Below are 13,306 nucleotides of genomic sequence, written 5' to 3' on the forward strand. Positions count from 1 at the left end.
GCTACTGTATAGATGAATTTTTAAGTATGCACTTCCCTAAAGTAACGAGATGCAGCAATGCATCCTGGAGTTTAATGTAATTAGACTGGAGCTTTAATCAAGCTAGCAAGAGACTCGAGGCACAAATCGGGTCCCATTGTTGATTGTATTGGACATTTGTAAATCTCTGGCAGCACGCAACCCCACAGCAGAGAAGGTGGCGTTATCTTGCTAACTGCTGCCGCCATCAGCACGTCCATGCCAACACCGGCTCTTTCTGAGCAAGTCACACATGCTGATCTTCTCTCCATAATCCTGCAGAGCTATGTTTCAGACAAGGCACGTTGCATGCTATCATTTCAGGTCATGCAAGGAGATGGCAGGTGCAAGGTGCTGCTCTAATGCAGGCACACAGCTTCACATCTCATTTTCTGAATTTGAGTTTTACTTTACAGTCCCTGAGGTGTCCTGGGTGTGCGAATTTCCCTTTGACCCACAGAATTATCCTATTGTATCTCAGTGAAGCACACTCTCATCCACAATGGAATTAATCTCGGTGTTATTTTTCCCCCATCATAATATCATCTCATGTTTCCCTGAAGGAATGAACAAATACAAAGTGAGTGACAGATCACCCTTTCCTCTGAGCTGACCCAGTACAGCAAGTTCCTGCATCATTATCCGAACTACCCACAAGAGACAGGCTTATGGCCAAACTGTGATGTCAGTAACCCTCTACTTCCACACTGTGATAGGAAAAGTACCAGGTCTGAGCTGGAATACTGTGTTATCCCTTTTTGCATTTGTTTCTCTCTCCGTCCCTGGCATCCCTTCCCCAGACACTGCAACTGTAAATCAAGGATTCCAATAACATCCTTTAACAGATTACGCCAAGTTTTTAAATTGTGAAATTGTAGAATTAAAAAAATCAGTCTGCTCCTTCATCACATAAGAAAACTTTGTCAAAGTTTCCATGAGGCATCAAGTCTTTTTTTAATTCTAATGATGCTGGTGTATTTCATAGTTCTAGCAACATTTAGGAGCTTGCATATAAATAATCACTCATTGTTCACACTTTGTTTCAGCCTTTACCAAATACGACATAGCTGTAGTAACTTAGCCTCATCCACTGACAACAAAGGATTTCAGTTACAGTTACACAGTAACACAAATCAAAGTTTGCCAGGCAACTGACTTCAGTTATAAAATAGATTAAGTTAAGAAAAGGTTTACAGATGGTGTTAATTGATGAGAAAGTTCATCATGCTTTTCTTTTTCTAGGTTACAAATTTCGGTTCTCACCTGCTATTACTGTGTTCACACATTCATATAAGAGAGACATGGCTGAGGTGCTGAAACAGAAATCAAGTATTTTAAATAAGGAATAAAACCAGCACATTTTGAAGAGCTGTCAGCAATATCTTGGAGCTAGTTGACACCTTTAATTACACGAGGAATTGCCAGTATTTTGTTCCATATACCTTCAAACTAGATGAAATGATTCTCACTTCAAAACTGTTGGGGGGAAGAAGGGCTACTGAATGTTTAAAAAAAGAATCTCAGAGAAGCAGCAGGTAACAGAAGGAACGAGGAAGGAAGCAGTTACTCAAAACCTCAGTACCAGTTACAGAGCACTGAAGCAATCTTGTCCAAGGATCAAATTAAATCCTCTGACCAAGGTCAAAAATTCACGATAAGGCAGGCAGATGGAGAATCTCAAGTCTCTCTCCAAAATGAACAAGTCATGTGCAAACAGCAGACTTCTGGCATGCAGGTACACACTTGCTCATCCCTGTGAGCGAGCAACACATTTTCAATGTTTGGGGGAAATCAGACTTAAATTCGAGACACCTTTTGCCAGTTGAACACAGATACAGTGCAGCTCTGAGGATTTCAAAGGTGCTTACAAATCCTGATCTACACAAGAAGGAAACACAGTGAACCTCACAAGTAACAAAGGAGCAGACTCCCAAAACAAGGTCTGCAAAGGTAACGAGCAAACAACTCGAGGCAGCAGTCCGAAGTGATACCGTGAAGGTCACTCAGCACACCGCATACGTGACTAGCACGCTCAGAACCAAGACAATCATTTTTGCTCCCCTCGCACTTCGCGGTGGACGGCAGCGAGGTTTGCCTTATGCGTAAATGACATAAGATCCAAAATGACTGAATGGAGGCCAAACTGAACAGGATTAAGTCCTCACAAATAATAAAATGCATGACTCATGTGGGAGTTGGGGAGAGGAGGGAGAGGCAGGATTGAAGACATACTGTCCTTCCTGCTTTTTTTGGTGAAGTACTGTTTCTGGTGAATTTGTATCTATTTGTCTCTGCTGCAGAAACCCTCCTCTTTGGATGCAAGGCGCTGGCTGGTCTGCTCTGAACCAGCCTTAAAGGTCTACTAGGAGGATGGACAGAAATTGGCTAGAGCTGCTCTCATGGCTACATGGATATCTGTTTAAAATTTGCTCATTCCCATCTATCTTGCTGCTCTGCCATGCGAACAGAAACAAACATTTTCATTTAACAACTCATGCATAAGATCACACTTCCTTTTCATAACTGGGAAAATACGTGTATTCCCTCCAAGACATCTACCTTCTGATTTCAGGTCAGAATTAGATCCAGAACAACACTACAAACCAGCCTTAACAAGGGAAAAGGAAATACCTTCAAATTTATCTAATCTATATTTAGGATGTATATTAAAGGAACCTCTTCCAAAACATGCCTGGGCTGACAAAGGCATGAGAAACAACTTTAACATACTCCCTGTCACGCTGCTTTGGTGGGTAAGGCACTTCCAAAAAAGTCAAGAATGTAGTGTGTGTAGGTGAACAGAACAGGCAAATATACAGCTGAGCCTTTTTTAAGTCAGAGTTTTATATATTCTCCATAGTCATCTCTGGCTTAAAATGAAGTGAAAAGAAGGCAAATTACTCCAATTTTCATGTATGCTTTGGAGAAATTTATGCTGACAGACACCCAAAGACTTTCATTTAAGGTATTTTATCTCACTCAGCTTTCTGAGAAACAGTCCTGATGTGATTATCTTTTGATACTTGAAGCCAGTATATATTGAAACACAAGAGAAAGTTCAGAAATGCATCCGCAGACCTAGCTACTGACCTAACAGGCACTTCACTGATCCTGAGTGAACAAAGCAACATTTGTCATACACACCTATGGATGAGGTTGGTCAGAGGCTCAATCAGTTTCTTTCCCAGCCTAGGTTCTAATGGAGTAAGAGCACCAAACTATTAAAAAAAAAAGTGCAGACAAGAAAGTTATTTAATAGCTGCTTTTAACCAGTATAAAAACCATGATTTACATGGCAGCTCATTATCTTTAAACTAAGCTATATTAAATTTTTTTCTCTCTTTGGTTATGTTCACAAACACTAGAAGATATTCCCGGTTTCTTTTTATTCAGATTTAATGGTAACTACACCTCCAAGCAAGAAATCTACTTTTGCACCCAAGGTAATTTAATGAGAACCCCCTGCGAACATAGATCCAGAATACTTGCCAGTTTTATAATTTTTATGAGAACCCAATTATTGGTGGACGATGTCATCAACTTGAAAAAGAGCGGAGCAAGGGAAAGGTAGTTTTTGGGATTGCGTCGAGCCAGCTCACAAATAACATTTACTGCAGCAGACTGCACACCTGGGAAAAAGAAGTGGGAAAAGCAGAAATCTCATCAATGCCTTAATTTTAATTGAAGTTTCTGCTGCAGAACCCCCAGAACAACAGCAGCTCAAGATTCAGACTTGTGTGTCCAAGAGGAATGGTTCAGTCTCATTACCAACCATGAGGTAATGAACTAAACACAAGAATGCAAAAAGAAACTGAGAAAGGATTTTATTTAATTTTGGCTATTTTCTAACATGTCAGCAAGCTGGGTATCTGGCTTTGGGTCCAGTATTAGAAAGAACTGGACACTACAAGCCTCCTTCCCCCTTTACTGTGGGCAGCTTGTTTGTGGGGCACAGACAACATAATAATTAATAATCCTACCCACCATAAAGTTTCCAAACACTCTTGCTTCTTTAAAATGTATTATTTAGACATGTTTAAATAAAACACAAGAATAACGAATCCTTGAACAATCTGACTGGACAAGTTAATTCCCTTCTAATTGCTCAGCCTTGAAACTGATTGTTCTCAACTTGGAATCTTTTCATCTAGGTAGTCTGGGTTTTCTAGTAGAGAGCAGTCCTTGTCTCCATAAAGCATAATAGGTATTTTCTTCCTCTGTTTGCAGGTGAGGGGGTGTGTGTTTTGCTTTCATTAAAAACATTGTCCTTGGAAAATGCATCTTACACGCCCACACCAAATCAGTCCAGTACACACAATTAAATTTCTCTCTCTTGTTTAGAGGCAAATCAACTGGAGATCACAGAACAGCATCGCACACACAATTCTTGAAATAAGTGTACAACGTTCTGGTGCAGTGAGGGAAGAGGGAGTAGAAGTGCGAATATGATCTAGAGCAATTGCAAATTTCCTGTGCTGCAGCTGAATTGCACTGACAAAATAGTGAAGGGCCCAAACAGCAGTCTGGACTCAAAGTTTAAATTTAAAAAATAGAAAAAAAAAAAAAATTTTGCATCACTCATTATAAGTACAATCCATTGCAAGCCAATAGCTGCAGCTTTGTGAAAGAGCACAGGAAACAACAACAACTAAAACCCAAACCCTGAAATCAACTGAAATATTTTCAATAGCCACGTTAAACGACAAACCAGGAATCATTAAGTAGCTTTGTCCTGTTAAGGTTTAATCCACTGACATAGTTTCAATAGCTTTGGGTTTGAAGTAAGAATTGGACATTTTAAAGAATTTATTTTTAATATGGCAACATATGTCAAAACTCTCCTATGCTCATCTACCTATTAAACAGGTGAATCAGTACCCAAAAGATTATTACAGCATTTTTCATGTATTCTTCTCTCCACAAGCTCTAAAAGCACATATACCTAGATGTTCTGGAGCTGAATTAATTTATTAAAATCCACTCACCAGGATCTGGATCTTCAAGTTTCTCTTTAAGGCGAGGAAATGCGGGACGGAGGGACTCTGGGTATTTCAAAAAAACTTTGTACATGATTAACACTGCCTTCTTCCTGATATAAGGCTTTGTATGAGACATCTGTTAACGAAACAATTGCAATCAGGCTCTTAGCAAATTAGTGTTTCCAGAGTTCTTCTCAAGGTTCTTATGTCCACACCACTAACTCAAAATTTCTTCCTGGGAGGCTCAATTACTTTTCAAAAACTCAGCTTTGAGGGAAGAGCAAAATACTGTCATTTACCACCAAAATTAAGAGAAGTACGCAAGGTAATCCCCTTGAGCTAAGGTCTGTAAAGGCTCCCCCAAAACCCCACACGAACAAAGCACCAGTTTTCACATGTAACAGTTCTAAATTTAACAGCTATTTAACAGATTTGAACAATTTAACATTCTTCCATTACAGGAAAAAGTTATTTCAATCTTATCAACTCACCAGTGTCATGATGTCATTTGCCAAGTCCCTGGCAAGATCTGGAGTAACAAAACAGGACAAGCCAGTCAGTGCAACTCCAGTATCATATTGGTTAGGGCTACTCAGATCCTAAAAAAGGAAAAACAGGCTCAAAAATTTAAGATCACAGAGGATGTTGAGAAACAATTTTCTCAGATCAATTTTATTCACTCAACAGATATGAAGCAGAGCTTCTACTCCATGGGAATATTTATATCAACTATTAATAGGAATGTTCTCCAACACCTGCTAAAATACAGCTAGCCTGGCATTTAATAATGGGCATGAGGAATCATAATTAAACAATAGATGGATGACTGCAACATCAAGGCAACTACAGATATTGTATCTTGGCGGTATTTTAGGAATGACAAATAATTTTTAAAAACTCATTACATGATCACAAACACATTTAAAATACTAAAAAAGCTGGTATTAAATACTAACCCTGCTAAGTCAAAGCCCAGCTGTCATCAACTTCCCTGGGAACAGGCACTCTTGTCCAGTGCTTAACAGCATCCTAGCTTAATCTCTCTAACAGAGAAACGAGATTACTTCCCTTCCAAGCTGCTGGCAGCCCCATAACTTTCAGTCCATAAAGACTAACACAAGCTAGGGTGTAGAATACATTTTATTGGTCAAGTTTCTTTGGACTTATTTGTAGTCAGTATCCTACACGGTCTTTCAGGTATTTTTAAGCTTCAGACTCCTAACAATATTAATATTCACATCTGAGTATGTTCAAGTGTAGATTATAAAACCAGACCTCAATGAATACAGAGTGTCACAGGATCACTCCTTAACTGCAGTTATTGGGAAACAAAAACACGAAGCGAACTGCAGAGAACATTTCCACATGAACTACCAGAATTAACTGTCCAGATTCATGTGTACACAGAGGCTGCTTTAGAAGAGCTAATCATAGTCAGGCCTTCAGGGTTCTGTGCCATTTGCACCTCATTTTAAAACCTTTTGCAGGTGGTAGGAAATTAGATTCTACTTTACAAATAATGAAATCTACTTCTTAAGGAGCCACAAAACTTTGCAATTCATTCGGCCTTTAATGTATTTTAAGAACTGATAATGCCTTAAAATACAAAGTTGCTAGATCAATGAAACATGAAAAAGCATCTTTATTTATGCCTTTATGTAAAAACTCAGGCACGAAAAGGAATAACCTAGTGACTGAAATTCAGTATAATAAAATCTCCATAATAAAGAAAATGGATGGACATTATTAAAAATATGCACTTGTCAGAGCAGCATAGTTTAAAAGGTAAAGGGAAAAGCACTAGTTCTTTAGGAAAGATACTGGATAACATCCCACTGATCTTTTTTAAGTAAAGACATTTTAGCTACTCAGATGATAAAAATGTAGGCACATCTTGTTCTGGATCAGTCAAGTTTTAAAGCAGCGACACTTAAAAAAAATAAACTTAAGAGCTTTAAAAATATATCTGTAATCTGAAAAAAGGAAAGATATCCTTGCAAGCCAATAACTCTGAAAAAAGTCAAGTGAAAAAGCTCTATGAAAATGAATATGACACATTTCAGTACATTAATACAGAACACCACTTCATATACACTCTTTACCATTTTTACACACAATGACACCAAAGAAGTCAGAAGCCTGATCTGTTATTACTAGACGAACAGGCCTTCGCAAACAAATTTTGTGGAGCCAGGTGACTGCTCATTTTACTTCAGGAATGGGGACATTTTTCTCACCCATTACATTCTTATGAGGGCTGCCTAAGAGACTAGCAATATTAACAAAGGTTACTGTTGTCACCATCCACTGAGATGAACACACACAGAGAGCTGGTATGAGACAGCACGAGGGAAGCCTATGGACAGCTCCCAAGTACTTCATTACTTTCACTGCACAAGCTGAAGGATTAGACAGTGAATCAAGTAAATAGAATTCTACTTAAACACCTTTATATTCCTAACAGAGAAATACTGTGTACAGTTTTGAAAATACAAGTGGGGAGACAGTGCAAGGAAAAAATTAAGAACTGAAGTAAAAAGCTTACCTTTCTGATCTGATTAGTAGTCAACATAATTACATCAGTTCCTTCATGAAAGCACTGAGAGGCAGCTAGGTAACCGATTCTCTATAAAAAGGCAATGAGGAAAAAAAATTTTTATTAAGTTTAGACAATGTTTAGATGAACAACTGGTAGCTTATTAAGCAATATTAAAAAGATGAACATTAGGCAGGAAGTTTGCATAACAGAAGAGGCATGATAGGGTTCTCTAGAAAAGGGGGTTTACATCAGGAAAGAATAATCTCAGACAAGTAACAACTCTAGTGATAATAAATCTATCTTAAGGATAATAAAACTAGCTTCACTGTCTCTACTTTGTTAGAACATACAGGTTCAATGACCACCAAGATTTAGAAATAAGGTAGAATTGTCAGTAGGAAAAATGAAGAATATTACATTTATTTTGTCTGTTTGGACTCCTGACTTTCAGGTACTAAAGCCCAATTTGGAAACTATTCTTTGCGAAGTAACATTCCATCCTGTTTGGTGAAAAAGGTCTGCAACACAGAGCATGAACAAAACCTTTCAAGAAAAATTATAAAGCTATTACAAAATAAGATATGCCTGCTACTAGGCATCTTAGGTAGTGTTCACATAAAAATACCCTGTTTTTTCACAAAAGATATCTGACAGCTATCTGGTAAAAAAGCCTATACTAGCAGGCCAAGTATTATCCATGTACTAGAAAACAATACAATCTACTCCCTTTCTCCTTGAAGAAAGCAAACCAAAAGTAATACCAATGCATTCATTAGATGCAGTAATGAAACAGCTTGGCTAGTACAGCTGTAGTTACACAGAGAACTCACTTTGAATGTAAACTTCGATGCACTCATGACTTCAATAATATTGAAAGCAGCCCAGCTGATGTCGTAGCCCAGCATCTGTAACTGTGAGCAAAGAAGCCAAGATAACAAACTAATGAAATAAGAGACTCAAGAAAATAGGTCAAGATACCTCACAAAACTGAAGATGTAACAAGAGTCCAAAAATAATACTATAAGACATCAAGTTTATGAGTAATGTTACATTCTATGCCACTCACAGTAAGTGAAAGGTGTCTCGAAGTCCCACCAGAAGCAAGTTTTAAATAGTCTGCATGAATTTCAGGTAACGCACATGCAGTTATATAAGCATCACTGTGAAGGGTTTTTTCCCTGGATTTTTAAAATAAAAACTAGAAAAGAACCACAAAAATATTTTTAACAGTATTTCCCTCCTCTCCTTCTTGACAAAGGACTGTACAAAGAGAAATAAACACCAGTTTCAAGTGCTCATACAACTATGTGATAAGAAACAATCCAGTTGAAAACAACTTTTTAAAACTGGATTAGTTTTAAATCAGATTAGCTTCCTGACCTATCTCAACAAAATAAAATTGTACCAATACTAGTGCCAGCACAATGACCAGCCTCTGATGTCAGACACACATGGGAGCACTTTCACCTGCAGCCTGCACTTACAACAGTCTGAAAACCTTCAGTCTAAGGAAACCAAGCATTCAGGCTGAAGACTAGCTCCTAGTCAGCAAGAAAGACAAAATAAAGATGCAATTACATCGTATCCCAGCAAGGCACTTACATATGTAAGTTTGCAGACTGCATTTGCTTTCACTGCAATGTTATCCTGCTTGAGCTCCTGCTTGATCTCATCTATGCACTGCGAGATGTATTTTGCCTGAGGAAAACAAACAAACAAAAATTTGTGCTCCTTTACCAGTTTTGTAGATTTCCAGCATGTTAGTGGGGAGAAGCAGCAGAACTCATAGTTTGCAAGCACCAAATCTCACACACACAGAGTATTTAGGTAAGCACTTAATTCTGACAAAATTACTCATTAACAAGAAACATCACAATTCTTTTACAAAACCAAGATGTTTTCTTCAGTGGTTTCCCTTCTCCTCCCTCTCCCTCGCAATTACACTGTTCAGTCTAGAGCTCTAGCTTCAAAGATTTGTGAAAAAAGTTGTTTAATGGAGAGCATGTACCTAGGGGCCTGAATGAAACCCAGGTTCCACCACTCCTAGAACACTGGTCACTTACCTCAACGGGAAGTCAGAGATCACCCGTGCCTTACGTGTCTAGAAAAAACTATGTCCAACACATTAAAAGCCCACAAATTTAAGATGACTGATGAAAATACTGAGTTCTTTTGGGCACACTGTATACAGATGGCACTCCAGGTGTGCACCCACAACAGCCCTCACGCCTGAAGGACACAGCACACATCTCCTATGGGATGACCCTCGTCACCCACCCCACCCACGGCGAGGACACCCCCTCCCCTGCATCACAACTTAGATGAGCAATTTTGCCATTTACACATTTTGATAAGCAACAGTTATTTGTATGAATTTCTAGTAATTCATAGCACCAAATGTCACAATGTTTACATTTAAATATTGGTCATTCACTTCTTTCCAAACAATCACATCTGTGCTTGTGGGAGGGATGCAGCAAATGCATGATTAAAAAAATATCTGTACAGATTTTACTTTATAAATAGGGTTAGCTCAGTCAGAGATTCTTTCAGTTCACAATTAATCATGATTTAAGTACTAAAGGTATCTGCTACAGAAATCATGAAAATTTAAATGCAGAGACATAATCTGTCTTTAGAAAGCCACACACGCACCAGGACATTTCACATTCCATATAAATAAATCAACTGCCAGAGGAACCGGCTCAGAAACAGATTACCTAGTTTCAAAGTAAAATCCTGCCCGAATATCATTACCTTCCACCAAAACGATATTTTCAACACAGAATTCTACTGGCCTGCCTTTAATTAACATTTCTCCCCTTGACACTAAATTTTGTGTATTATCCCAACCACTCTTTGGTCTTTCACAGATGTCCTAGAGTGATGCTCATGCTTCAAGTCATAAAAGTTTGCTACTAGAAGAAAGTTATTTTTAATAAATAGCAGGTGACAAAAAGAAATTGTGCAAGGTCTTTAGTGCAAAGAGACACTGCAATGATCTAGGTGAGGAAAGGTAGCAACTGAATTTTAATGCAGGGACTTCATACTCCAAGCAGCAGTCATGTTACAGCAATTTACACTGCCATCATCCAGAGTTTAGCGATAACAGAATTTGAATCCACCATCAGGATGCACAGTGAATGCACATAATTCAGAGGAGCAGCAGCTTCACTGGTTTAGCAGCTTCTGTAGAAGCAGAATAATTTACCTGGCTTTTCTCTCAAACCTTGCACTTACAGAGGGATAAAAGCCAGCTCCTCCATAGCACTGGTAAGATCAGGTGGAATCACATTTCTTATTTTGAGACTTTTAGTAAAAGTCTTTGCTGACCTTCACAGAGCTCTTGACTGATCCATTCCTGCAGCCTGTTGAGGTCCCTCAAAGAGCAGCAGCCCTGCTCTCCAGCAGAATGTAACTCAGGTCAGATGGAAGAAAGCGGGCAAATGAGTTTACTTGAAGAAATTTAAGATATTCCTAAATGCCTGTATTTGGGACAGAAATACTATCTTTGCAATAGGAATTTTGATGTTGAGGGAGGGCAGGCTAAACACCAAGCAACCCTTTCCTCTACAGACACCCATCTCTTCACCTGGATACGGGCGAGTCGATGACATCTGCCAACACTGGAGATGGCATCGCCCCCCAAATGGTCAGCAACGTAGAGTCCAGGTGACTTCTCCCCAGAAGCAGAAGATTCGGGATTCTAAACCCTTTGCTTGAGAGTGATTCAGATCCAGACAACACCCACAGGAAGTCTAAACTCTTGCCTATAAACTAAAAAAGCTTCTAATATTAGAAAATAAATACTTGGTTGGAGATGCTGAAAGAATGACTTACACAACATGCAACTGATCTACAAATACATTGTACCTAGCCTTGAATATTTTATGCACACATAAGAGCACGCTGGGACAGCGTCACAGAATCCTTCACGTGTGTATCTCGTTGCCACATCTTGGTCAGCAAGGTCAGCACTGGGTCTCAGTGCAGAATACTGGCACGCAGGTTCTCGGTCTTTATGTCCATAACCAGAAAGCATTATTGTCATTTCCTACAGCATCTATCCCCGAGCTATTTAAACATCAGCTTAGGAGTCGAACACAAACCACTGTGTGACCAAGAGGGGACAAAAAAAAAGAGTAAAGTTCAATAATGTACAGTCTAGCACAGCTAAATACAGGCTCCCGAGTCACCAGCCACACTCGATGGCCCAGCAGCCTGCAGAAAAATGTCTGCCTAGCAGTTAGCCTAACGCCATGAGCAACTTCTGGAAAAGTATATTGCGGAACTCAGAATCAGATCTGAAACTAAAAATAAGGGATTTTGAAGAACAGAAATAAATCCTTCCAAAATAGCTGTACTTCAAATCCTAAAAGACTACAAGGAACGAAAGACCCTATATATAGAAAGCTTTAAAGGATCAGCAGGTATTAACTTTTTGTTAATCTCTGTGGAGTAGCACTGTCATGAATGAGCCATATGAAGAAAACTGATTAGTCTCCCACTTAAATCTGAAACCCAACCACCACACCCTAGCCAGATTCCCTACCACATTTAACATCTACATAAATACTAAGGAAACGAGTAGGCGTGTGCAGCTCTTTAGTGGAATCGCTGACCTCTGCAAAGCACCAGACAGGAGGCTGCACCAAAGCATTTTCACACTGACCCTCAGGTCCCACGCTGCAGCCTGCAAGCTGTTCAGTGGAGTCAAACTAGACAGTAAAAGGGAGAACAACCATTGGATGCAATGAAGAAAATATGGTAGTCACCCAGCAAAGCCTAAATATTTGCAGGAAAAACAATTTACATACCAAAACAGGAAAAAAATGAGGGTATCTTTCCCAGCATTGATTCACTGATAGTTTTTGCATAAAATCCTTCTAACATAGCAGTTTCCTAGCGTGGCAGTTCCAAAGAAATACTTCCCACTATACAACTGGCTGAGTTTTTACTTAAATGCTTTTGAGATCCCATGAAGAAAGGAATGCAAAAGGGAAGTACTTCAGAGTTCATTTATGCTCACAGTATTCATTTATACACCAATATATTTCTTAACTATTAATTCCTTACTAATTCTGTGATAGTCTTATTCGACATCTTCCTGGGATGCTACTCACTTACTCACACATTTTGGTCGGTCAACTGAGGAGCACTTCTAAGACAATATTTATAGACCTTTGGCCATTCCCAGCCCGACTGCTTTGAGCAAGCAAGGCAATTACAAGGCTGCCTTTCACTCCTGGCGTAGTCGAGAACAAGCAGAGCCATTAAGCGAAAGAACACCCTCAGAATGATGGCAACCCAGGCAAAGCTGCAAGGCTGCAGTCAGAAGCTGAAGGGCATATGATAACATAGGGAGAAAAGCTGAGAGGAGCTCTTTTATTTGTGCTAGGCTGCCAAGTGGGAAAGGAGCCTTTCCCAGATCAGTGGAAATGCTTCCTTAATGAAATGCTATAGCAACCACTTGGGTGATTGTTTTCTCTCGCCTATCCCTCAGAAGGAAGAAGATTACAGAAACACACTCAGGGCAGCACAGCTAAAACCCCAGTAAAGCATGCAGATGTTAGCAGTAATTACTCAAAGCTGTGAATACAGCACAAAGTCGTAACTGTCATTTCTTAATGTATTCCACCAAACAGAGGCAGTAAGCATTTATAGCCATTAATAAAAGATACAAGCTAATTTTCAAAATAAGCCCAAATTCCTCCAGAATTCCAAGACCTCACCTAGAAAATACGTGCATTTAAATGAATGCAAGTGGCTA

The 13,306-nt window shown here is 39.2% G+C and overlaps 1 protein-coding gene across 4 annotated transcripts in view; it reads right to left on the bottom strand.

The window, feature by feature from the left end:
- AP3D1 (adaptor related protein complex 3 subunit delta 1) overlaps positions 1-13,306 on the bottom strand; it is a 46,286-nt gene that overhangs the window by 21,923 nt on the left and 11,057 nt on the right. For all 4 annotated transcript variants that reach the window (XR_012626585.1, XR_012626586.1, XM_074851956.1 and 1 more), the window contains exons 2-9: positions 9,139-9,234; positions 8,367-8,447; positions 7,543-7,623; positions 5,489-5,596; positions 5,004-5,133; positions 3,508-3,647; positions 3,163-3,236; positions 1,282-1,331 (exon numbers count right to left, since the gene is read on the bottom strand). Coding sequence is in view for 2 of the 4 variants with exons in the window: in XM_074851956.1 (XP_074708057.1) it covers positions 1,282-1,331; positions 3,163-3,236; positions 3,508-3,647; positions 5,004-5,133; positions 5,489-5,596; positions 7,543-7,623; positions 8,367-8,447; positions 9,139-9,234 (760 nt within the window). In the remaining 2 variants the exon portion in view is untranslated. The remainder of the gene's footprint in view (positions 1-1,281; positions 1,332-3,162; positions 3,237-3,507; positions 3,648-5,003; positions 5,134-5,488; positions 5,597-7,542; positions 7,624-8,366; positions 8,448-9,138; positions 9,235-13,306) is intronic.

Source organism: Strix uralensis, chromosome 27 (assembly GCF_047716275.1).
Source record: "Strix uralensis isolate ZFMK-TIS-50842 chromosome 27, bStrUra1, whole genome shotgun sequence".
In the NCBI taxonomy this organism is placed as follows: Eukaryota; Metazoa; Chordata; class Aves; order Strigiformes; family Strigidae; genus Strix; species Strix uralensis.